Source organism: Castanea sativa, chromosome 12 (genome assembly GCF_040712315.1).
Source record: "Castanea sativa cultivar Marrone di Chiusa Pesio chromosome 12, ASM4071231v1".
Taxonomy (NCBI): domain Eukaryota; kingdom Viridiplantae; phylum Streptophyta; class Magnoliopsida; order Fagales; family Fagaceae; genus Castanea; species Castanea sativa.
This window is the reverse complement of record NC_134024.1, coordinates 15,609,980-15,637,129: the sequence shown is the minus strand read 5'-3', so window position 1 is coordinate 15,637,129 and position 27,150 is coordinate 15,609,980. Positions and strand designations below refer to the sequence as shown.

At 32.3% G+C, this 27,150-nt stretch overlaps 2 protein-coding genes across 5 annotated transcripts; both read right to left on the bottom strand.

Annotated features, from left to right (window-relative positions):
• Positions 1-7,553: 7,553 nt before the first annotated feature.
• On the bottom strand, positions 7,554-16,591 carry LOC142620929 (pyridoxine/pyridoxamine 5'-phosphate oxidase 1, chloroplastic). Of its 4 annotated transcripts, none has more exons than XM_075794242.1 (14): positions 16,372-16,591; positions 16,084-16,269; positions 15,946-15,984; positions 15,601-15,768; positions 15,407-15,512; positions 14,922-15,088; positions 14,454-14,696; positions 14,137-14,225; positions 12,718-12,768; positions 12,532-12,622; positions 10,461-10,565; positions 9,546-9,616; positions 7,813-7,913; positions 7,554-7,643 (listed from the first exon to the last, which is right to left on the bottom strand). In XM_075794242.1, exons 1-13 carry the CDS (start codon positions 16,531-16,533, stop codon positions 7,847-7,849), a joined length of 1,545 nt encoding a protein of 514 aa, XP_075650357.1. In that variant the 5' UTR covers positions 16,534-16,591; the 3' UTR covers positions 7,554-7,643; positions 7,813-7,846. The 4 variants fall into 4 exon arrangements, with proteins under 4 accessions (XP_075650357.1, XP_075650355.1, XP_075650354.1 ...); XM_075794240.1 differs by having other exon boundaries at positions 7,817-7,913; positions 16,372-16,590; XM_075794239.1 differs by adding an exon at positions 8,957-9,077 and having other exon boundaries at positions 7,554-7,913; positions 16,372-16,588.
• A 4,892-nt stretch (positions 16,592-21,483) lies between these two features.
• On the bottom strand, positions 21,484-26,100 carry LOC142618548 (uncharacterized). Its single transcript, XM_075791496.1, has 6 exons — positions 25,683-26,100; positions 25,486-25,584; positions 25,143-25,184; positions 24,003-24,132; positions 21,908-22,009; positions 21,484-21,804 (listed from the first exon to the last, which is right to left on the bottom strand). The coding sequence occupies exons 1-6, from the start codon at positions 25,911-25,913 to the stop codon at positions 21,725-21,727; spliced, it is 684 nt and encodes a 227-aa protein (XP_075647611.1). The 5' UTR covers positions 25,914-26,100; the 3' UTR covers positions 21,484-21,724.
• Between the last annotated feature and the right edge of the window lie 1,050 nt (positions 26,101-27,150).

Genomic DNA, 27,150 nt, shown 5'->3' with positions numbered 1-27,150 from the left:
TGCTTTTTACTTATATCTTCTCAGTTTGCCTTTTATTTTTCTTTTTGAGCAACCATCCCTGTCCCCTTGAGAAAAAGTGAAATTACAAAAAATAAAAAATAAAAAAAATATATGATAATGACATTACACAAGGACGATAATCTGAATCACTCTCAATCTTAGCCGTTTGATGAGTTAAACGACCCATTTTGATGGACCTATCTTACCTACTAGACATATATCAAAATCCATCATTTCGTAGATAAATATTCACCAAATTATGTGGTCCTGAGTGAATAAGCACATCAACCCCATTTGGTTAGCACATGCATTATACTGTTTACTAAGCACATATACATAATAATATGTTGCGATGACAAAAGTTAAGCTTCTTTGGGCTTGATTGGTTAAGACCCATCTCAAGCTCTGACCCACCACCTGATCATTGAGTGTGTGGGCCACGTGTACCGTATGGGTGGTGGAATACATTAATGCCCCTTGTACACATTAAAATATTCAATGTACAAAATCATGCATTTTATTAATAATAATATCATTGATGTTTAAATATTAGTGGAGAGGCAGGGATCACAAGCTATAGCAATAGCATACATATACATACAAGGAAACAAACAACGAAACCCAACTAATTGTCAGGTAGGTGCTAGTCCAGTGGGTAAAGTGGAGGGATGAGAGAGAAAATAAATATAAAAGTCGGTGAAGCCACACAAAAGGGTTTTTGGGTTTTTTGATTTTTTTTCTCTCACTACTTTTTTGTCTGTTAAGCACATTCATGGCTGAACTAAGCACGAGGTCAACCACTAAAGTATGCTCTCTCTGCTTCACCACTTTTATTAATAAATTTCCACTATTCTTTTCAAGTTTTCTTTCTCAAAATATATTGCACTTTTTCTCTCTATAAAGTTTCATTTTTGTGTCATATATGTCGTTTCATGTTATAATTTTGTAAAATTTGTTTATGTTACTGTGTCATACCTGCACATTTATATCTGTGCATCCTGCAGTAAGCAATATGAAGCTTAATTTAGCATGTAAATTTACTTGGAAATATAATCCCATAAATTCAAATTTGATAGTAAGCAAATGGAACTCTGTACATATAAATCCGATCGGATCACGGAAGTGATTGTATTAAACTATCAATATAATCTTTTTATTATATTAGAAGCTACTTGTCATATTGCATAGACATAGATTAACACTAACGTTATTTAATGACAACTGAATTAGATTAAAAATGTAATAAATATGTGTTTCGAAGAAACACGCCAAAACTCGTGGAGGAAAACTTTGTTGAGCTATATATGCATGTGAAGGGCACGAGACACTGTTGTGTTGCTAAACATGACATGTTAAGAGGTTATATAATTTTAATTCATGTCAAAAGTGAAGATAAAGATGTGTACCTAAAGTGTTTGGAAATTGTGGGCACAACACTTACGTAAAAACAAAAGCCTTTTTGTTTTGACACAAACCTAATATTTGACTTCACTTGGATGGAGTGCTAGAATCTCTCTCTCCCTCCTCTTTGATTCAAAAATTGTGAGGAACATGACAAATGAGTACAACATTGTCGGAATTTTCCAAGTGAAAGCTCTTGTTACTTGCAGCAGTTGCATGTATGCTTTTTATAATAGTGTGTCAAATGTCAAAGAAAGATGTTCGATGTAGATTATTTGACATTAGAAGTTCTCAAGGTATTAACGTATTGTTACAAAATTGCTAAAAATGAGAGTGATTGTTTGACCTAGTAAAGAAAGGCTTTAAGAATTTGTAAGATTTCCAAAAAGGCTTTTGATTTATTACTTGAAAACTAATAAATTAAAGAGTTCGAAAAATGAGTATATGATTCTGATATCCTCGATTCAATGCCCACTAGCATCCTTGTTGGACTAGGATAATAATTATAGATCACCATTTTTGTCTCTTGTAAATTTGGACTCGGTAGAATGTTAACAGGGTAGAAGTCAAAAATTTGTGTTTGGAGGGCTGATGTAAAGTGGAGCTACAAAGAGGCAAACATTCACGTGTTGGAGGTGGGGAGGCAAATGCTTTGTTCTTGGAGGGGTCAGCTCTTTAAAAAATTGAATGGGTTCTATTTTTACCTATTGTTGGAGTGTTTTTAAAAATTTTTGGGGGGCCAACTCTCTACGTGGCACCGTCCTTGGATGTTAGTATGTTATTATGGTAACGTTCAAATAGGAAAGTCACTTTAGTGTCCCTCTTACTTTTTTTTCTTCTATAAAAAGAAGAAGAAAAGGAGCATATGATTTTGTCGCAGTAAGTGCTACTCCAATCCTCTATGTGAACAACAATAGCCTATGCCCCTCGATATCAAGGATGTAACCATAGCACTCGCTATTGAAATTTCTCCAAAGTTCTAAATAAACTTGATTTCCATACAACAGCCACCATTTGGCGTGCCTCATCCAAGGAGATTTCTCTCATCAAGTAAGGATAAAAAGAAGTGTCAAATCTGTAATCAGAAAATGATAAAAGGCATTTGCCGCAATCGACCAGTATGTTGTAGATTTAATTACAACTGGATGGAAGAGAAATACTTGGCCTTTGGCACATTCTTTGAAAACAAAGTGGACACAACTTTTGTATAATAATTTTTGTAATTTTTAACACAAATTTTGTGTAATAATTTTTGTCATAATCTTGATTTGTGTGACTGTAACTGTGAGTGATAAATAAAAAGTGATGTTTCATAAATAGCAATCATACATATTATCAAGTTGAGGCAAATAATTGTGACAAATTTTATGGTCTCAGAAGAATTGCATTTTGATTTTTTTTTTTTTTGGAATGTAAATCAACTTTCTTTAAAATAATTGATTTTCTATTTAATGAAGCGGTGCCTTGATGCTTGCCAAAGCTAGAAAAACCTACCATGCATTTCTTCTTCTTATGTGTATGTGTGTTTTTTTCTAAAAAATTCTAGGGTCCATTTAGTAGAGGAGTTTGAATAATGTTGTTTATATTTTTTTGAAAAAGTGTGTGAAAATACGTGTAATGTTGTTTAAAAACTGAAAATATGTATTTAAAATGCTCTATCAACTAGGGCCTTAAATAGTTTTTTTTGGGTGTGTGTTGGAGATGGGTGCCGAACGGACAACCCCAACATTTAAAAGAAAAACAAAATTCAAGTTTTTATCTTTATTTATTTTATTTTTATATTAATTTGTGTTCATGGAAAGTTATTCAAGATTTTCATGTGTAACTTCTTTCACTATTTCACATATATACTTAGTGGAAACGAAACGGATGGTAATATATGTAGGAAAAGAATTATCTTCCTTTAAAATGGATACATTAATAATTTAAAATTTAAATTATATAACATTAGATATATTTTTAGATTAGTGATATAATATGTCACTTTGTAGTTTGTAAATTGTCAAATCTAGTAAATGAAATCTAAACCATGAAATAAAACTTTTTTCATTTACTTCGAATGGAGAGGATCCCATTTCATATTTGTAACTCTTTCGAAAGTTGTCGAATGTAATAATCTAAAATGTACCTCATATATTTAGAGATGGTAATCGAATATTTATATAAAAAAATAATTTAAAATATGATATATATATATATATACACACACCCATATATACATACACTCAAGATCCGCCAAACTTAATTATTCATCTTCTCTTGAGGGTGGAAAAAATTCATACGTGGTAGAATGAGACAAGACATTTTGCCATATCCTATAGCTATAATAATGCCAACGACCATATGGCTTGGCCGCGTCCTCCTTCCTTTTGTTAGATTTATGTCAATGGTCCAATATCTTTCATCTAAACTTAGCCCCCCAAAAAAACAAGCATTAAATATTTTTTTTCTTGTGTCAAATCACATTATTTTCAAAGAAAGTCAAATTTTTACACCAACTATCAAGGAAAAAGTATCTAAGTCTAATCCACTGTCAAGCTCCCTTAATCAGTCTAATTAAATAATAAACTTTGTCCTATCAAAAAAATAAATAAATAAACTTTTGTCTTCTAAAAAAAAAGAAGAAATAATAATAATAACAATAATGAGCTTTTGTTTAATTTCCCTTCAAAAATATGAAAAAAACTATTTAGTCAAAGAACAATAAATTTTACTTAAGCCTGGTCCTATGGCACTCGATAGTTGAAACTTCAAAAAAATAATAAGGGGCCGTTTGGTACGTGATTTTGAACAATAATTTTTAGTTTTTAAATAACATTACACGTATTTCTACACACTATTTTACCCACACATATTTTTAAAAAATATAAACAACATTATTAGAACAACATTACTAAACACCCCTAAATCATTTGAAATATTATTTATTTATTTTACTCTTTATTTTGAGCTCATCCTCCTAAGGTTTTAAAACAGTGAACTATCTCTATCAGAAATGTGGCTTTGAAAAACTTATAGGTAGATGTTTTTGCGTGCCCAATTGTTATCGTAGATATGTGGGGGTCCTCAAACTTTCTTCAATTTTTTCTTCTCTGTTTATGAGGGACACCATTATTTCCCCTCTAGAAGATCTGAATTGAACCCACTTTAATTGTTATTGCACATTCAAAAAGGCACTGAAAGGTTCTATCAACTCCAATCCTTCATCATTCTCAACAAAAAAAAAAAAAAACTCCAATCCTTCATAGCTCAAGAATTGTACCAATTGCCAATCATGATTTGAAGAGCATTGCCACTTCCTTTCAAATTCAATCCCAACCATCCGATTTTCAAAAAAATAATAATAATAATTTTAAATTGAAATCCCAACCATCCATACATAAACTGCTATTAATACTTAATGGCCCTTTTTTTTGCTAAAGCTAATAGCAATTCTTATGCGCAAACTTTGATGCCAAGTGTTAATTAATGTATTATTCCTTTTGACCTGGAGAGTTCATATTGGCAACAAAGTGGACATAGCTTCTATCTAGGAGTACGTGTCACTTGTATCAAAAGTAACAAATATTAAGGTATATACTATATTTTTACTATAGATGTAATAATAGGACTTGAAATCTATAGCCATAAAAGGAATTGAAAGAATATTTGGATTTGATTGTAAAAAAACAAAATTGTCATACCTAAAATACTATGTTTTTTTCCAAATGATTTTTTGTTAGATAATAATTTCATGAATAATTATTTACATATACAAATTCACCATATATATATATATATATATATAATACTAATAGAGAGTTTTAATATTTCATTACTATAAATGTATATCAGATTTTTTACGCCAACAAAGTGTAGCGGACCCTTATGTAAAAGCAAAGTGTCAACTTATGTTTATACAAAAGCAATTTTAACAAATTATGATAATTAACTATTTCACGCTAACTCTTGTTTATTTGTTATATGAACCAAAAATAATGTAAAATGAATTTTATTTTGGTATAATCCAACGAGGGATTTGATCAAATTTAGTTAACTAAATCGCAAAAAAATGGTAATCTAATTGGCATACATGAAAACTACAAGAAGAAGAGAAAAAAAAAATTGAAAAAAATGAAAATGGAATAAAGGATAAGATTGTTAATAAGATCCTTAGCTTTTGGTATTGCTAAAATCAGTATAAAATATATATTCGTGAAAGTGATTTCATGCATAATAATACAAACGCATTTTAGCAAATAGAACAATCGCTCGTTTAGGGACGTGGCCACTTGAACACCAAATTGGGAAGTTGGGTCAACATCCAACAATGGTTGTTCATAGAGACACTTGGAAGAGTAATACTTTCTAGGGTCAATGATCTTTTTAATCTCTTAAAATTCAATATGCTTTCATACCTGAGAGTTTGATCAAATAGCTATGCCCACTTGACACTTGTGGAATATATTAAAAATCATATAAAAAAACAAAAAATAGAGGGTGAGGCTTCAATGCTATGAGAAAGGATCGTAGGCCTTTTTAGATCCATGATTTGAAAGAGAGAGCTTGAAGGAATCTACTAATCATTTCTCCTTTAGAACTATAAAAATTCCGCCACATCTAGTCCTTGGATCTTTTTCTTCTTCTCTTTTTTTTTTTAAATTTTTTTTTTTTTATGAGTGATGCATAGTACAAATAGTGACTTTGAATTTTCACACTTATATGCATCTAAAAATTCTTTGATATTCTACTCATTGAGGAGGAAAACCCACCCTTTCAAGAGAAAGTGGGGTGGTCACCTTGCATCAAATTTGCCTTTCAGATAAAGAAAAGAAAAAAAAAATTTTAAAGTAGTGTTTCAGGTTTCAGCCTCAGCACTGGTCAAAGAAGCTTGAAAAGAATTTCCTGATTTTTTTTTTCTTGTGGAGCCCATTTTAGTCATGATTGACATACGCTCTTTCTACATAACCAAACATTAATATCAAGAAGCATCCACATAAAAGAAAGAAAACTCCAAGCTTGAAGACAAGCCTCCACCAAACTTCAAAGAGAAAGAAAGTAAAGTTAATCCTGATAAGGGAGATCATCCCCTCAATCTGTCTCTTTCAACCCCACCACGAAAAAAAAAAAAAAGGAGAGAGAAGACCTTTTTACATATATCCATTCAAATTAGTAGTCAAATATATATGCACTACAATCACACAAAGTGTCAATCATAATTTTATAGTTTATCAGCAAATAACTATATAAATATGAAGTAAAACAATGATTTTTTTTATGAATGTTATAAGACTTAAAATCTATGACATGTTTCATGATAATTACTCTTTCTTATTAGGCGTTAATGGATTTCTTATTTAAGTCTCTTGCCCAAGCCCAACTGAGGAGGAATTGCAGGGAGTAAAACAATATATATACACACACTGATTCTCGTCCACAACCGACCAAAAAGGGAAGGGCCTTTATCCCTGGGGTAGAAAATTCTACATTTCCAGTCATTCTAGATACAATTTTAAACTTTTAGATTTTCCGTTATTTAAGTCAGTTGGATTTGAACCCAAGTCCGTTGATCAAGAGCAAAAAACTTGTATTAGTTAAGCTAACTAAAACAGAGAACAAGAAAAGTTTTGATCCATTAAAGCAACCTACCATTAGTAGATAGCTCGTATGAAAGCTTTTGTCTTTAATAAAACTACTACCAACCAATGGCTGTGTTCAACGGATTGACTGCAACAGGACTGAGGCAGGGCTCATAATACTCAAATCTTCAAGAAGCGGATTTTGAAAAAGTTTATCTTACAACCGTACAAAACAAATAGTGGAATTGCTTTACAAGTAAAGACATGCCAAGTTGAAATACGTTTGAATTGAGCTATAATAATTGTCATATACAGAGACAAGACTTGGGGGAACAGATGTAGAAGGAAAAAAAAAACAACAGGAATATGATGATACAAGTATTGACGCAATACGGAGTAGAATTATTAAAAAGACTTGTCATGTAGTGCTTCAGAGTTGATTCTACCAGCACAAATTATTAAAAAGTGAGTCTTCCAGCACATATGATTCCCTATACAAAAAACCATTTAGGAGATATTACTCCCAAGCATAGATTATAAGACAACTAGAACAGTGGCAACAGCTACAGCCTTGAGTAACCAAATATCTGGCAGTATTTCAAAACATTGATCCTCAGATCCATTTTATTACCCAGAAGCAGTCCCACAATAAAGTAGACCTTACACAATAAAGATTTGTAGACCCTGCATAGAAGATTGATGGCATTACAATGAAGGTAATTATACATTAAAGATGACAAGATATGTAAGAATCCATCTGTGTGATTTTTTCAAAAACTTTCCTCTACAGATTATGCATTAGTCTAATCACTCTTGGATATACATGTACGCTCACAAAGTCGTGATTCTTCACCTACAGTTGCTTTGAATGAAGATTGAACTTATAGTCAAGGAGCCAACCGCTCAATTTTCCACACTTGTTGTCCATTGATTTCATGAGGAGAATACTGCAACCTGTCAAGAAGACATAACAATAATAAGGATGAGACATGTTAAAGAATCCATTTAAGTTTCTAAGGAATCATTCATTGAAAAAAAAGTTTCAATGGACTCTTTGAGATATATTTTGAAATATATGAAATATATCTCTCTTGTACAATTTGTGCTTGAACTACCGCAAGCATGAGTTCCATTTATCAATGGTAAAAGAAGCAGCAAGTAAATAGGGCATGACACAGATATTTTGAGTGGAATCCACGAAGCTCAAATCGAAAACTTTATGCAGAAATTTGGAATCCATCATGTTCATTGGCCCCTTAGTTGGATTTGCAAGACTATAGGAAACATATACTTGACCCTATGTTACCTAAGACATGGATTGTATGGGCACATGAAACGTGGTACACATTATTGCAATTTTTTAACGATGGGTTTGCTTATATACGACTTATATATTTATAAATATACATAACATTAGAAATTAAAATTGATAAGAAAGTTACTTATCAAAAAAAAAAATTTGATAAGAAAGTCCTCTCAAGCTATTATATTTGTAATTTTAGCTTGATTCCATCCAAGGACCTTATAACAAACGTAGAATATTAATGTCACATTAACTATTGTCTTTCAAACGTGGGAAGAATGAAAGAAAATAAACTTTTGGATAATGAAAGATTATTGGAACAGATCTCAACTGAGTGATTTGGAATGCAGTTTATGAGGGTAGCAGTGTATTACGATAACTCTGACATCACATTAAGTTTGATCACCACTAGACCCAGAATCACATCTACCCTTAAGGTCTGAGGCTCTATGATCAAACCATGAAATGATATCAATCAGCAAAATTCACTGACAGGTTATGGATCCAAGACAAACCCAATTTGGATTTTAGAATTTATACCACAGATCCAGTGTAATTCTACTCAAACCTCTATAAAAGGTGCAGTCTTAGGATATGTGAACCCAAATTAAACCACATTTGGCCCAAATCAGCTCCATTCATGGGTTGCAGGCCCATCACAGAAATTGTTGCAAGAAAATGGAATAAAAACCACCTTTCATAAATGGGATGAAAACCACCTGTCATGCAAGCGAGACTTCTGTCCTTGCCAAAACTCAAACAGCTCTGGTTTAAGCCTATATCCTCCCCAGTGTTTAGGTTTTGGAATCAAACTTCTGCAGTGTCAAAAAAAAAAAAAAAAGATTCTTATTTCAAATTTCTCTTAACAAAAACAAGAAGATTTTTATTTCAAATTTCTCCCATGGTATTTTAATATTTAGGACAGTTCTCTCCTGGGTAGTGGTGGGTGGGGAAAGTACTTAATATTCTGACATTTGTGATGAACTCCCAAAGGTTTAATCCAATGAAGGTTGGAAAGTTATTGCAAAAATTTTCACTTTTGGTACATGGCATGCACTTCTATTCAGAACCAGACAAGGGACCACCATCTGAAGTTAATTCAATGACATAGCATACATTTGTGATCAAGTGTCTCTAACAGAATGCTTGCACAAGCCAAATTGTCAAAAATTAAAATTAACATCCAACAACTTACCCTCCCTCAACGCCGCCTCCTCCCCACACCCCCCCACGCTCAGTGTGCGGCAAAAATTAAAGTGGGGAAAAAAAACAAAGAAACTTACCCATCAGAAAAAGTTTCCTCTAGTTCTTTATATTGTTGGTGTAGAACATGCCTTCCAGGCACTACGGTGCTCTGAAGAAAGCAAGATGATGATCTCATAAGTTAAAGCAAACATGTTATTAATATCCCTGGGAGAAAAATAAATCTTGCAGCCAACTAAATTCAGAAGGAAGACAAATAAAATGCTCTTATTCTTAAAGAATTTCAATCTCAAATAACTCTCCATCCAAATTTAATTACTTTGAAACTCTTACAGCATTACCATCTTAAGTCAATAAGATACCCACTAATCTTTTTTTCTTTTTCTTTCTTTCTTCTTAGCAAATTCTCATGCACCCAATGGGTCTTGAATCCATAACCTCACCTTTGATCCTATTATAGAAGGGAAGGAGGTGATATTAGAAATTCTTAGAACATTACCTCCTTGACCCACTTTTTTTTCCCTCTTCATATATGTTTGAGTTTTAATTCTTTTATGATACCTACTTTATACAGTTTTACAACAACACTTTATACCATTACAACAACCATCTTCTGTAACTTTGTAATAACTCTAGATCTTAAGTAATGTAAAAAGGAAATTAAAGAAACATATTAATATAATAAAGAATAACAGAAGAAGAAGAAGAATTATGCTACAACTTGTTGATTTTCTCTGTTCCACATAAAAGGTTGTTTGAAGTTTTGTTTTGATTGTTTGTTTGTTTTTTTACCACACATTATAATTATTGTACATAGTTGAAATGTTTAAAGTCACCTATCAAAAAAACATAGTTGAAATGTTTAAAGTCTCTACAATTACTGCAAAATATCTGCAACAATCTTTTTCCAAGAAAAAATGAATTCGCACAAGCTTCATGTGTACAGTAAGGCTAGTATTCAATATCAATAATGATAAAAATATAGTGAGATAAACCTGCTTGCTAACTATTGCTCCAATCTGACTTCCTCGAGGACGGCTATGAAAGTACTGCTCAGATTCCTCATCCGAAACTTTCTGCACAGATCCTTCCACTCTTACCTAGAAATTAAACTTTATTAAATCTGGTCTTCATCCAGGAATACTAATAAGGAATTGTCTTCATAGGGCAAATTTTACACATTGAGACATGGCAGCTTGGTAAAGGTTAAGTTACATTGTCTAAAGATCTAGTATAAATGTCCCATACTGATCCGCAATGTTCTTTCAGAATTCCCAAAGAGATGTACTTCCCCGTAAGCATTCACTATGAAAACTTCAAATATTAACCAATTGCAAAAGTGCAGTGATCATAATTCATATAATTAGGGTGATGCAAGGCACTAGGCAGCACACCCAAATGCCTCAGATGGTGAGACACATTCCTGTAAACTAACCCTCAGCCCCACTCTACTATTACAAGAGTTAGGCCATTTTTTAGTGGTACTTAATGTGTTTGAGATTAGTAAGAGACTGCAATTTAGTGTGTGCGTGTGTGTTTAACAGTTTGTTTGTTTCTAAAAAAAAAACCTCAGGTCTGTAGTTTTGCTTGTGACTGAGCATAATGCTCTAATTATCGGTCATTTGCCAATTAAGTAAGCTATTTTTATAAATATGTATATCTTAACAATCGAGTTTTCTCACCTTTTCAGGTGTATATACATATATTAATCATGGGGAACATTTACAATCCATCTAGTCTAGAAACACTCGTGCAGTTGCTGCAATGCCTGTTAGAATGATGTGACACTGGCACCATATTTTGGATGCTTAAAATATCTCTCTCTCTCTCTCTCTCTCTCTCTCAGTAAGTCACTCTGTTTGATACAAATCCACCATTTGAGGTTAATAATAAAAAAATAAATAATAAAATACTCAACAATCAGAGCAACAAATTGAATCAATGCCCAATTGTTTAGGCTTTGAATTACCCAAGAAAAACCAGCCAGAGTGCTGGAAGCCATTACTATCCCATGCAGACTCCTGCATTGCTCTTTGGCACTGATCCAACTTCTTGCCCCAAAATAACAAGGTAAGTTCACAGTACATGATACTCCACAAATAAAGACTATAATATTTTCTATAATCAAGGAGCATCCTAGGAACTCTACGGATCGTTAAGTGGATAATGTGTGCAGGAGAGTTAACCGAATTGCATCAAAGTAAACTAAATGTCAACAATAACCATTATGGTAAAAAGAAGCCTGTGAAGGATAAGTAAATTGCTACAAGAATCATGAGACATTCTCTAGCTAACGAATCATGAAAAATTAACATGATATAGGGAAGGAATAAAGCTACTACCAATTTTAAGATGAAAGTCTTACAAATTGACATGACAGTTAATGTCCAAAAAATAAAAAATCTGATCAGTGTCACATCAACTATATGATAAATAAATTTCTTTATTTCTTATTTTCACGTTGTGGCTAAAAGTTAACACATCAGCTTTAAGGCATATGTGATAAAATTTGCAGTGGCCCTAGTAACCTAGCATCACTCTATAGGGAATTGGTTGATGGGTAAACTGTGAAAGCTTGAGCCTGTATTCCATTCATAGACTTTTGACAATACATTCCAAAATAGGGCCATATTTCAAGAATTGACTAGACTTTGCTTCAAGTCCCATTTGTCTATTTCCAAGTGGCTCAAGAAGATTATATGATATATTAATCCAGGTCAATTCAGGCTGAAGTCACTCTACTGGTGTTCAGCATCATGAAATATCATACGACTTTGCATGAGTCATGTGAAAATATAATAATCTGCCTCATCAAATTTCTGAGTAATAACAGTTTTATTTTTTATTTTTTCATAGTTTAATAGTTGGGGTTGGGGGGATTTGAACCTGAATGTCTTCATTGGAAACACTAGGAGATACTATTTGAGCTACAAGGCTCATGGTGAGTAAAAACAAATTCTACAGATTGTTTTAACTAATGATTAATTATCACATGTCCTTAGCTAACGGTAAGTGGTAAATTTAAACATTTTATTTTTTATTCTAAACACTGAGTAGCACAATTACCTGACGATTAAGACCATCCCAATAGAAAAGCAGTGATGCGTGGGGATTATCAGATAAGTCATGTGCCTTTCGACTGTCATAATTGGTGTACCTGCATATAGTGACAGCAGAAGATAAGAAAAGAACATCAATTTAAGGAAAATGTTGTCAACTGTATGAACTACTATAACAGTAACAGATACAAACCAGACAAAACCATCCTTATCAACTCCTTTTAGCAATACCATTCGTGATGACCTAAAGCAGAAAGTAAGATGAAGTGGAGTTATTAGAAAAGGTCAAAAAGTTCCATACATATAATTTCAAACATTCATATAAATATTAAAAAGGATAAACAGGCTGGTAACATGCTGACAATCATCAAATCACCATATCAACTAGTATAGAGAAATCCAAGGACACTGGTGATATTATGTATATAGGGGCGGTGTATTAATGAGTTCAAGTCATACCTAGTGTAAATTTTATCAATATTTTATAACTAAATAACTTTATATTGGATACATTTTTTTGACAAATCCACTAGTAGATTAAATGCCTTTCTATACCCTCCATGGTTGCAAAATACCAAGATGGTCAAAGACCAATAACTATCTAATTTATATAAAAATTTAAATATGTAGTTTTTTGTTTTTCAAGCTATACTAACTCTGCATGTGTCTATGCTTATTGTCATATATTTTGTTCCCAACCAGTCCTAAACTCGGGAAAAGGGGTTGCTATAGATTGATGCCCACCTTAAAATTTAGTTACTCTATTATAAATGGACCAGTGGGGCATCCTCTATTAGCACTGCATTGGATATGACTTTAGATATAATAGAATGGAGAAAAAGAATACATATGGCTGACCCTAATTAATTTATTAAGGAACCATAACCAAGCCCAAAAAATTTGGGACTAAGACTTTATTGTTGTTGTTGTATTTTAAATAATACTCAAAACATGAATTTATGGATCTAAAAGTAAATAGCATCCAATTAATATGAAATTTGGAGTGTTCATTAAAAACAAAGAGAACATATAACCAATAATTAGATTAACAAAATATTGATCTAATTAAAATTTATTTAAGTGGTGTAACATTAACAAAAAGTTACACATAACAAAATAAAAAATGATAAGGCAAGAAGACCTATAATATAGCAGCACACAAATTGAGCTTTTCCTTCACTAAAGGGGGAGGGGATAAATTTTTGAAGGTTCAGAACCAAAGTCCCCCATTTCAAAGGCCTAGAAAGCAATTCCAAAGTGAAAAATTAACTGGTTGTTATGCATAAATGCATATCTGAGCTTCCCCTGTTAAGAAGGGTGCTGCTTTTATCATCTTCAAAATACAGGAAACTATTATGGACAACATAGAAAAAAATGATGAACAAAGGAATTATGGGGGCTGAATCAACCAAATCACACATTAACACAACATAATAACATATTTCTTAATATCTGTGCAAGCATGTTGAAATATGATGGAAACCAGTGTTGAGTATGACACATTTCATAACTTAAAAATATTAAGATTTAGGTTCCCATGTAAATCAAATAGTCACTTTTCAACAGGAAGCAGAAAAAAAAAAAAAAAAAAAAAAAAAAGAGTGAATATTACGGTTTTCCATCCTTCCCAGCAGTTGACAATGCCATAGCATTTGGTTCCTTCAAGCTAGCAGCCACTGCATCATCAAACCATTTGCAAAACTGCAAGATAACTAACAGCGTGTTTATGATATGATAGATGGCCATTGGTTGATGTTGCTTTCTGAAACAAGGATTTTGCTATTGATTGTGACAAATCACAGCCAATAAAAAAGGTCTCGTGTATGAACCTTAAAATTCACTATTCAGCTCAAAAGCATGAAGATAAAATTAGATTATGATATATATATATATATATGGTCAGTGATACAGTCTTGATTTAATTAATACCTGATCAATTGGATCTGCCTCCACTTGTTCCTCAAGGAGTTCTGGGGATATATAATTCTCTCTAAGAGCTGATATATCAATTTTTGGAGGCTTTCCAATTCGGACACACATGGAAGTGCCAAGATATGGTGGAAGACAAAGCTTATACTTATCTGCAATAGATGGTGGGACAAATCTACCACCTAGAAAGTGGTGTGGACCACAAAACTTCTTCGCACACAACTTTGGAGCAGTCAAAGAAACCTAGAAAATACCAAAGTCGCATCGCTCAGTATATTCAATGTGTACGTGCGTGCACGCATGTTCATGTAACATATTTCACTTTTTTTTTTCACAACTTGCTAAGGTGATGAGTGGTGAGTGATGGACAATCACTTATTGGAAAATCAAATTGTGAATAAGTTTTGTCACCAGACTTTCTCATACACACACACACACACACAATTGAGATTTCCGTTAGAAACATACCAGCATGTCAGGTTTAATGCCTTCACCACCAATGTCTCCTTCTTCAACATGCCACCCAGACGGAATGTCTATAGAGACAATAACAGGGGATTTTTGGTGTGTTTGATCATGATCTCGTAAAGAAACCAATCTTTGGATAAGATCATCAAAAGGTGGCCTTGGGGTGCCTAAAGGAATTAAAAACTACTTGAGTTCGATAACACACAATATTAGACGAGAAGTTTCCAATCAAACACCATTACCATCATCAGCCCTCAATCATTTACCAACGAAACCTAAAATATCAGAGATATATTATGCAACAATAACTTCTTGAGTTGGGCTTTTCCAAATAAGTATTATACTATTATTAACTTGTCAAAGACATAGGAAAGTGAAATTCAATATGATTGCCTAGTCCTAAACGATAAAATAGCATCCAATGCTGAGTACCTGTATAAGCATAAAAGTTAGAAAACACTTAAAAAAGAAAACGAGCTAATTACCATGGAATGAGAATCCAAACATTGCATCAACTAGAATGTCAAAGTCCTTTGATAAGTCCAAAGGAAGATCTTCAACTGACAAGAAAGGGACTGATAGTGATTCAAGCTACAAATTGACAACATCAAATAAGATAGTTTCCAACAAAATATATAATCAATTTTCCATGAGAAAGAAAAGGTAGAGCCATCTATACCTGAGTGACCAAACCAGAATAAAGAGGCTTGGGAGTACGCTTCGGATAACAAACAGACGGTTTGTAACCAAAGTGATAAAGATGACGGGCAGCCACGAGCCCATCACCACCATTGTTCCCAGGACCGCAAATTGCGAGCACACGCTTATACTCACTCGGTTTGTAAACCTAAAATCGAAAACAAAACAAAATTGGGTTTTCACGTTTCTAAAGAAGAGCCCTTTGGACTCGCCTCTAACTAGCAAACAAAACAAAAACACAAAATGGATTTTCTCAGAGACATATCATCAAACAATTTGAATGCAATTGCAAGCCTTAATAATATTCCGAACACAAACACATTACCTCTGCTATGGATTCAGCTACGCTTAAGCCAGCCAATTCCTAAACATAATAAACAAACAAAATTCAATTGAAAAATGCGAAAACGACAAAAAGGCAAAGAAGAATTGAATTATGAATGAGTGAGTGATTGAGCTTAACCATTAGCTGATCGACGCTAAACCCGAGAGGACCCATGAGGATCTCATCGATCTCAGCGGCTTCTCGTTGCTTAAGATAAGATACAGAGTCTGAGTTTTGGATTTGAACCGCTCTGTCTGCCATTTTTGCACTGGGATTTGAACAAAATGCACGAATTGAGAGACTCGGAATTGGAGTGAGAAATGCCTAGACAGAGAGAAAGAAATAGAGTGAGTTAGTTGGTAGTTAAAATGTTAGTTATAGAGAGAGAAAGTGTAGAGAGAGAGAGAGAGAGAGAGAGAGGATTACCGGGGAGAGTTTATTATTGGAGAGAGTGTTGTGGTGGAAAGAGCGAGAAGGTTTGTGAACGTTGGAATTGGAGGGATTAAAAATGAGAGGGAGTGAGGATTGGTGAGTAGCGAGGAATAGGCATGTCATGGTTCGGCTTTTGCGTGCCAACGATGACCACATGGTTTTTCATGTATGTGTAATATGTACGATAGTAGTAGATTTTGTTTTATGAGTTCGGTTAGTGTTATATAAACTTTTCTCGAATGGCAGAGTAGGGTGAGATGTCAGAAATGGTTGTTGCTCTTCTTTTTTCTTTTTTTTTTTTCTTTTTTTAATTCAGTATTGGATACTCAGGGCAGTCCAAAATACAAATGGGTTATTTTAATGTGGCTCCTGCTTTTGTTGCCTGCCTCTATCACCACCAGCTACAAAGTTTGCAGTTTTGCAGAGATAGAATGGGGGTCCGATCTTAAGTCAAAAAAATAAAATTAAGCGTGACTAAAGAGAGAATGCTTGTAGCTCAATAATTGATTATGTTTTCTACATAAATATTCATAATTTAAAATTTTTTTTTATACAAAATAGAATTCTACTTTAGCCTAATCTAAGTGTATATGTATGTGAAGCTTCCTTCTGGAAACTTGAACCCTAGCTCTTGCCTCCTACACCCCACGAGCACTTATACTTATGAAGTGATCATCGCACGAAGGGTGTGCGGTAATGGACCCTCAATATTTCTAACAACTTAAGTCATTTATCAAATATTTAATGTGTTGTTAAGAATCTTTTCTTCGTAAAGTTCAAATTATTATCTTCCATTTATTGTAACAATTGACCTCTCTCTCTCTCTCTCTCTCTCTCTCTCTACTAAAAATAATTTTTTTTATATAAGATATAATATCTACTCTAACCTAATCTAAGTGTATATGTGTGTGAAGCTCCCTCCTGAAGACTTGAACCCCGGCCCTTGCCTCCCACACCTCACAAGCACTTATACTTGTGGAGTGACCACCGCACCAAGGGTGCGCGGTGGTTACTAAAAATAATTTTTAAGAGGATAGAAACATGAAATATTTTGCCTTAAGAGATGATTTATTAATCAAGAAGAAACTTTGTGAGCAAACAATGGACAATCATCTATATGATACATCTTTCTCTCAAAATAATATTAATAATAATAAAGAAAGATTTCTCTATTTTAAAGCATAGGGCGTGGATTAGTCATGGGACTTAACAAATATTCTAAGTGCATCGATTAACCATTAATAAATGCCCTAAGTGCTCTCGTTAACCATTAGCGTAAAATAACTTATTTGTTCAACTTATTTAATCTACACAATTTTTCAAACTTTTATTTTTTTTAGATGCAACTTCACACTACGATAACACCCCGATTATATATATATATATATATATATATATATATATAGAATAAATGACACCCCGAAGTTGAAATGGAGACTTTGTAGCAAGGTAGTCAATACCATATCGGTACCGCCCAGTATGTACCATACCAGTATATATACCGGTATTGAAATGCCAATGTTTCGTACCGCTTTAAATACCGGTCATATTGCTTTAAAAAGCTTCTTTTTTTTTGTAATTTTTGAATTTTTTTTAAAACAAAATAGTAATTTATTTGCATTAACTTATTAGTATTATTTGTTTCTTAGTATGCAATGAACAATTAAACTTTCTATTTTTTATATTGTGTTTTTTTTTTCTTTTAATTGATGCTAAAGTCTAAAACCATGAATAATTTGTTTTGAATTAAGATAATATTCTATAGTAAACTTTAATATTTATTATAATACACACACACACACATATATATTGTAGGGATAAAATGCCCAAGAGTATATATTGTTAGGATGTATGCCATTAAATCCTATTGTATGATACTATGTATGACATTATGTATGACTTAATGTTATGATTAATAATTTTGTTTTATTATTATCTAAAATAATGGTAACATGAATATTTAGACATTATTATATAGTCCATGAGATGCATAGTATGTGATTTATGTGAAAAATTACAGAATATATAAATCACAAGTTCTTTATAAACTCAGAATTATAGTTCGTGAGCAAACAATGGACAATCATCTATATGATACATCTTTCTCTCAAAATAATAATAATATTAATAAAGAAAGATTTCTCTATTTTAAAGCATAGGGCATGGATTAGTCATGGGACTTAACAAATATTCTAAGTGCATCGATTAACCATTAATAAATGCCCTAAGTGCTCTCGTTAACCATTAGCGTAAAATAACTTATTTGTTCAACTTATTTAATCTACACAATTTTTCAAACTTTTATTTTTTTTAGATGCAACTTCACACTACGATAACACCCCAATTTTTTTTATATATATATAGAATAAATAACACCCTGAAGTTGAAGTGGATACTTTGTAACAAGGTAGTCAATACCATATCAGTACCGCTCAGTATGTACCGTACCGGTATATATACCGGTATTAAAATGTCAATGTTTCGTACCGCTTTAAATACCGGTCATACTGCTTTAAAAAAAGCTTTTTTTTTTTTAGTTTTGTAATTTTTGAATTTTTTTAAAGACAAAATAGTAACTTATTTGCATTAACTTATTGGTATTATTTGTTTCTTAGTATGCAATGAACAATTAAACTTTCTATTTTTTATATTGTGTTTTTTTTTTCTTTTAATTGATGCTAAAGTCTAAAACCATGAATAATTTGTTTTGAATTAAGGTAATGTTTTATGGTAAATTTTAATATTTATTATAATACACACACACATATATATATTGTAGGAATAAAATGCCCAAGAGTATATATTGTTAGGATATATGCCATTAAATCCTATTGTATGATGCTATATATGACATTATGTATGACTTAATGTTATGATTAATAAAGTTATTTTATTATTATCTAAAATAATGGTAATATGAATATTTGGACATTATTATATAGTTCATGAGATGCATAGTATGTGATTTATATGAAAAGTCACAGAATATATAAATCACAAGTTCTTTATAAATCAAAATTATAGTTCGTAATCGGTGATGAAATTGAGCATTTCATCTGTGAAGACTATAACGTATCAACTAAGATGATTTATCTTGATCATGGAAGTGGAGCATTCTAGTTGGTATGTTGATATGTTGATATGTTTTAAGAGTTAAGACATATTGAACTAGACCGCTGTGAAATTTATTATTCTCCTAACGACTGTCAAATGAATAATAAATTTCACGACTTCTATTTGCATGAACTTTTAATCCTGAGAGAATAATGGACCTGAATATAAGATGTAAACTGCTTTGATATATTAGGAGTGAGATCTAAAGTTATGCTCAAAACCTTAGTATGTTGGGTAGTCATATTTAATGTTAATGGAATATATATTCTCAAAATAGAATTCAAAATCTCTTAACAGAGATATAAAATATTCTATTGAGATAAGTTTAATGGGTTTGCTTATTCAGAGTTTTAGGCATAACCATTTTAGTAAGGAGTTACTAAAGTATATATTTATGAAATTGGATTTCAAAAATATATAATGAATAACTTAAAGGATTAAACCGGGTACTCAAGGATTAAGACGTAGTAATTTTCAAAGTGACAGTCTACATTCATGACTTTGCATTACTACAAATATTTTATGAAGGGTTGCATGTATAATAAAGTATTGGGATATAATTTATTAATAAGGCCTAGAGTGCAATTATATTTATATAGTGGTATTAAATATAATTAATGGTAATTTTGGACTTGTCGAGAGTTGACAGAAAAGCCCAAGGTCCATTGGAGCTAGTATCTTATTGGTCCCTTTTGGTCCCACTCCAAGCCACACACTAAAGCCCAATTGAAAATGCCCAATAAACCAGCCCAATTTGATAATCAGTTAATTATAAAGGGAAAAACATACATAATTTTTTATAAGAGAAAAAGAGAAACATCATTGTGAAATGGTGTGTATGTGTGAGTGAAGTCACTCGATTATTCTCCCTTAGAAACTGATTGAGAGACCACACTTCTTGGGCGTAAAGTGGAATTAGAGTGAAGATTAAAAGTGTTTCCAAGTACTTCTAATCTTTTGTTTTAAATTTCTCTACACTAAGGTACGCTATCTTGTTCTTAAATTTTGGAATTTACATAGTGCATGCTGTTAATCATAAATGAAATAAATCCATATTTGTTGCTTCCGCTGTGTATTTTGTATGAGATACAAAACCAGTTTTTCCAACATATATTGGGTCGTGAGCCTTGTCCGAGGACACTTAATGGTTAGAGGACAGATAGACGATAGGGAAAACGTAAGAATCAGGGCGTCACAGACAAACTATGACTGCGAAGGTTTAGGAAAATAGTCCGAGGAAGAATACTTCCTTGGCTAAGCAAAGCAAAGGTCAAAATGATTGGTCTGCCCTTAAGAGCGACACTTCGACAGATTCTACTGATAAAGATAAACATCAAAGAACCATCGGACAAAGGGGAGCTAAGAAATATCTAAAGAAAAGTTGCTACTACCACATTGAATGTTCTGCAACTAACTCTCTAGCCGCATTAATGTGGAGGTGATACTGTAAAGATTTTAAGAATGTGCTGATGGGACAAGAATCAAAGCCCACAACTTGACCTACATGTGGACGATGGAGATGATGAAGAGGGGTATATAATAGAGAAAGAAGCCCTACAATGGAGGGATCGAAGAATTGAGAGAAGAAACATTGTAGCAACAAGAACTAGACTTGTAACCAAATTTTAAAGAAATATATACAAGAACTAACCTCCTCGGATTATGCGGAGAACGATTTTCCTTGAGTAAAACCAGTTAATTCTAGTTTTCTTGTCATACTGGCCCATTATAATCGTTGTCTAACTCATTAGAGCCTAGTTTTCTAGCTCACTCTTGACAAATTCATTGTATTAGCTATTTGGGCCTAGATCCTTTTACCTTTTGGGTTTAGGAATCAAACCGTGTCCTTACATATATATAACGGTAAACCCAAAACAGTACACCGGTGTTAACTGGTACAGAAATATATCGTTCCACTAGTCAAACCGGTATTGCCTCCAATATGAGATTGATTCCCTTACTTTACAATTTGCATATTAAGTTTATATAAGCAATGGGAATTTTGTAATTTTATTACCAAAAAAAACGAGAAAAAAAAAAAGTTCAATGGATTGTGCTATATATGTCAAGAATCTATCTATAACAAGCACTTAATGGTAATATAAAATAGGACAATCTGATTATCCCCGAAGATACTAAAAGAGAACAGGGAATTTGCATAACACGATGAGTCGATGACTAATAAAGCACAATTATTTTGCCATGCCCAGCTACCAAAGCATATTATTATTCACTATTCTTTGATTTCTTTCTCATCTACCATCTTTTGAATCCTCTCAATGAAGCTCTCCATAATCTGCAAACCCTTTTCATCTAAAATATAAAAAGAGAAATTTTTCTATCAATAACTCGTCGCAAAGCATAATTGTAGAGAGAGAGAGAGTGTGAGAATGCAGCAATCTTTTATCAAATTTACCAAGTCTGGGTATTGTATGGCCCTTAGGATGATGAATCACAACAGGGTCTACACAATTTTCCAAGAGTTCCTTTCCATATTCCTTCAAGAAGTCAGTCTCCCCTGCAACACAGCCACATAGGTCTTTATTTTATTTTTTAAAAGATAATTATAGTATGCTGCTATTCTCATAGCTCGAACATTTTTCTCCCTAAACCCTCAAGTACTTTATACATGAGAAGGTGTCAATTCAGTTACAAAACTCTTGGCACATAGATGTTTATTAATTACAAGGGATGTGATTCATGTGAAGCTTGGATAAATGTGGATTGTGGAATGTGGACCACCCAAAAGAAAAGGCTCTTAATTGATAGTTTGGTTTCATAAATTTTTTTTTTTAAAGATAGTTTGGTATGCGCCTAATTTGGAACTAGTCCGCTAAATAATAAAAAAGATGGTTTGGCATGTGCCTAATTTGGAACCAGTCGGCTAAATTTGGTAAGCGCATCTTATTTTATAGGAAAAGTTAACAAATGTAGTGATTTAAGAAATATTTTTAGAAATGTTTTATGGGAAGAGAAAAATTAATTGATTTTTTAAACACTTTTTTTTATATATATTTATCATAAAAGTGGTATCAAAACTTTGCTAAAATTGTCCATTAATAAACATAAGTTAATAGGGCCCTTATTTTATGGTAAGGTTGGCAAGCCCATCTATGTTCAAGATGTTGACAATGCCAACCTAGATTATACATACTAAATGTTAGGGGCAGAATAGTCCAAGTTGTGAGCTTAGAGCAATTGCATCAGTTCTCCTATAATAAAAAAATGTGTCATTTTACAAATTTTTGCTCAAAATCTACCCACATCAGTCCTTCTATAACATTGTGCATTTCCTAAATTAATACAGTAACCGTGCATATTTACACGGTTACCATAACTTTGTATTTTATTATTGAAATATTTTTTCTCTCTCCTCTCTCACCCTCGTCAACTCTCTCTCTCTTCCCCTGAATCTCTCTCTTCAATACAATATCTCTCTCTTCCCCTCACTCTCTTCAATCCAAAAAAAGGAGGAAGATGAAGAAATCAACCCAATCCAACTCTCTTTCTCTTCTTCTCCATCGCACTCTCTCCCTCTCTACAATTGATCAATCCATCCACCTACCACTGCAACCCACCACCACCCAACCACTACCACCACCACAAGATTACAATACATAATAACCCAACCACAAACTCAAAGGAAAATCAAATACACCCACTTATGGACACACAATAGAGACATATAGAGGATTGTTAAGAAGATGTGGTTGTGGGTAGGTGCTTGGGGGTTGACTGGAACGCATTTGTAGCGGAGATCTATCATTGTGGGTCAACTGGAACAAGTCTCTGTGCTTGTGGATTGGTGCTTGTCGAAGATGGATGCTTGAGGCAGCTTAAGGGTTTGAAGTTTGAACAGAGGTAAAGGAGATCTCACCGAGAGGGAGAGGAGATCTAAGTAAAGGATTGTCTATGGAGGCAACCAAAAATCTGTCTGTTTAGAGAGAGAGAGAGAGAGAGTATTTGTGTATATGTGTTAAGAAATGTAACGGCTAGTTGAGAGAAAAAAAAAAGTGAGTAAATTGATTATTTAAATAAAATATATTGTAGGATAGATAAGCTAATGTGGATAATTTTGAGAAGTGTGTGTGTAAAATAGAAAAAGTAGGATTTTAGTCTAAAATAAACATAAAATTTTAGCTAAACTGATGCAAATGCTCTTAGCCCTAAGGAATAGTAGGACATATACAAGATCTCACTATTTTTTTTTAAGTTTTTCGACTTAATGAGAAATTTTTATTAATATAATTATTTTTTAAGTAAAATTGTATTTTTATTTTTTTTATTTGATTTAGAGTAATCAAGCAAATAAAGTATCCTTCTTAAAAAAAAAAAAAAAAAAAAAGAAGCAAATAAAGCCAAACATAGATTTTTTTTTTTTTTTTTTTTTTTTTAATGTTTAATGATGGGTGAGTAGCCGTAATAGCCGTAACCATCACAAAACATCAAAAGGAAAATAACAAAATATTGTATTTTTAAAATGCTATAAGTAGAAGAAACCAAGGAAGTACCTAAAAAGTGAAGGGAAGGGCATTGAATTGGAGTAGAATATGCTTTGTCAATCAGAGATGCTGCCCTAAACTTGGCTCCCCCAACTATTATTAGGAATTTAATTTTAGGAACCTTCGTGAACGTCACGCCCTGCAAATAAAACCAAATCATAAAGTGAGATTAAAACCAAATCATAAACCTCATTTACATCGTCAAATTTACTAAACAAAGGACCTACACTGTTAAGAAGAAAAAAAAAAAAGTTAACAAATGACATTAGTTTAAGGAATAATTTTTAGGTACTCCCGAAACACAAAAAAATTAAATTTCCTCCTTTTACATTCAAGAGCGCTTGGTTCGCCATAATGTTACATTACGCTGCAACATTTTTATTGTAATTTTACATTAATATAATCTCAATACAAGAATACAATATTAGATTGTTTAGTAAGGTAATAAGATTGATTCTTAAAAAAAGGAAGGTGAAAAGATTAAAATGGTATAATATATTTTAAATTATAAATTATCATAATGTTAGAAAAAATAAAATAAACCAAAAATTTTAATGTCACATTATCATAGTATACATCATTGCGAACCAAACGCTTCAGAAGTTATAATGAAGTTTAATTATTAAATTCATTGTAGGATTCACCACGAATGTTAAAAAAAGTAGCAAAATTTCTCCCAAAATACCTAAAATTTTTCCTAATTTAATATATATCTTTAGAAAAAAAAAACAATTAATCTTTTTGATAACTTTTTATATTTATTATAAAAATAAAGTCAAAACTTTTCTAAAAGATTATTAACAATTGTTAAAACAATTTCACTATAAACATAATCCAACATGACTCATAGTGGAGTTCTCGTTAAATTTATAATAAGATTCACCACAAATATAAATATATATATATATATAGCAAAATTTCTCTATACTCAAACAGCACTTAAGAATTTTCTTAATTTAAGATATATTTAAAAAAAATTAATTTTTTTCAACGACTTTTTATATTTCAAAATAAAGTCAAAACTTTCCTAAAAAATTATTAAGAATTGTTTTAACTTCGCCCTAAACATGACCCATGATAGAAAAGGACATCCAGCGTGGAAAATCCCACAAAAAAGAAAAAACTAATGCATTACAAATGAACACGTACCTGAGCTTGCAGACCAGGTAACCCAGCTGACAATATTGCCCCCTGAAAATCATTGCTTGTTTAAGATTCCATGACTCAAAAAACCACGAAATGAATATGAAAAGAAAACAAAATTTGACTGGAAAACAATTTCTCGACGTAAAATACAAATACTACTAAAACTATTCTTTTAAGAATTATATATTTCCAATGTCTTGATTCATTGAACAAGACCCACGATTCATAATTCCCAAAATTTCACACAAAACGTAAAGGAAAATCAAATCAGTGAATCAATTGTTCACAAAATTTTTTTTCCCAATTCAATGAAAATGAAATCAAGTTAAATTTTACACTCACTCACCTGAGAGAAACCAAGGAGACCATCAAATGGGCCATTCTTAATCATGTAATCCTCGATATATGCAAGACATTCATCAAAGTTCGTGTACTCCGTAAATTCCTAAGAAAAATACAAAACATTTTCAACCATATATTCTTACCAAACACAAAAAAATCAAGGAATGTTATTTATAAATAAAAATAAAATTTAACAAATACCTTGTTGAATTGGAACCACTCGTAATAAGGAGGATCAAAAATTCCTTCGACCTCGGATTTGCCTTGGCATGGAAAAGGAGCATCGAGGTAAACGAGGTCGAGTTTCTGTGTCACAGATTCGGGCCACTTCATCGTCACCTGTGTCTTTAGAATCTCTCCACTCGTTCTGAACCCATGAAGGCATAGAAACCTGGGCTTTCTCAAAGTCACAGTCTCGCCTTCGCTTCCCATGTTTTTTTTTTCTAGTTTGCTTTTGTTCCTTTGTTCTTCTTTCTGAGAATTTAATAAGGAACAAAACGAAAATATAAAAGAGTATTTCTTAGGCGTATATAGAGTGGACAATCTTTTACCGTTTACTTTGTTTTTATTTTCCGCAATTCTGGGATGGAGCTTGATGCGTGGGCTGTCGCTTAATTTAAAGGCAAATATAAATAGGGACACATTTCCGCCTTTATGGACCACGGCGAGATGGGTCAATGGATGTGAAGGCTTCGAATCGGACGCGTTTAAAAAAATTACTGTGTGCTTTGAGGTCATCGATTATGTAAGTGGAGTCATTTGAGGGGAAAATCAAATTAGGAAAGTGGCCAACGTGCATATATATTTTCAGCTATTCCAGCGCATTAATGCACTCGACACACGCTAAGATACGGACGCGTGGTGCTGCTTACTAAATTTGATGGTTAATAAAATTTGTAAATCGTGGTTGAAGAAGAATCAACATAATGGGTTTGGCTTACCTTTAGTATATTTTTAAAATAAATCTCTTTTTGTTTTAATGAGAGACTGTCATATTACCCACTAACTAAATAAATTGTGGATATTAAAACTCACTTATCATTGTATATTTAAAACAAAGGCATATGTTCAATTAAAAAAGTACTAAAAGTAAGTCAAACTCCAACGGCATAACTAATAACTAAAAACATATTCCAGTAATGTACAACACGCCGCTCACTAAATTCAGTGGTTAATAAAATTTGTAAATCAGTGGTTTCTGTTTGAAGAATAATCAACTAAATAGCTAATAGCTTAAAAACAAATCAAAGTAACATATGACACGTGTATTAATGCATTTGACACAAGCCGTGTCCGGTATTTTTATATTTAGGATTTATAATTTTATTTAGAGTAGTGCTACAATTACTATGTATTGATATTAAAAATTAATGTGTCATTACCAATTATAGAGAAACAATTTAAAATTTAGTTTTGAGTGGTCAAAGTTCACAAATCACATTCGTTACCACATCATTTTATATGTTTAAATAGTAAAAAAAAAGTTTGATGAACTTTTTTTCTATGAACGTTTTAAGTAGTAAAACTTATAGTACATTTAGTATTCTCCATTTATAATTATAATTTAAATAAATTGGAAGGTATTTAGCTTTTAGTTGACCTCATAATATTTTGTTACATAGGTTTTTGTGTTCTCAATTCTCACAATTTTATATGTTAATATTCTAAT

Bases quoted from the DNA above. Each gene is read 5' to 3' on its own strand.
- LOC142620929 (XM_075794238.1), bottom strand. From the start codon at position 16,533: ATGTGGTCATCGTTGGCACGCAAAAGCCGAACCATGACATGCCTATTC. The intron at 9,617-10,460 runs GTTTATCTCACT...TGCTTTCTTCAG, and splicing joins GAGCAATAGTTAGCAAGCAG to AGCACCGTAGTGCCTGGAAG. The intron at 9,078-9,545 runs GTAAGTTTCTTT...TTGACACTGCAG, and splicing joins GAGGAAACTTTTTCTGATGG to AAGTTTGATTCCAAAACCTA.
- LOC142618548 (XM_075791496.1), bottom strand. From the start codon at position 25,913: ATGGGAAGCGAAGGCGAGACTGTGACTTTGAGAAAGCCCAGGTTTCTA. The intron at 25,185-25,485 runs GTGAGTGAGTGT...AATGATTTTCAG, and splicing joins GTCTCCTTGGTTTCTCTCAG to GGGGCAATATTGTCAGCTGG. The intron at 24,133-25,142 runs GTACGTGTTCAT...TTTTATTTGCAG, and splicing joins TACCTGGTCTGCAAGCTCAG to GGCGTGACGTTCACGAAGGT.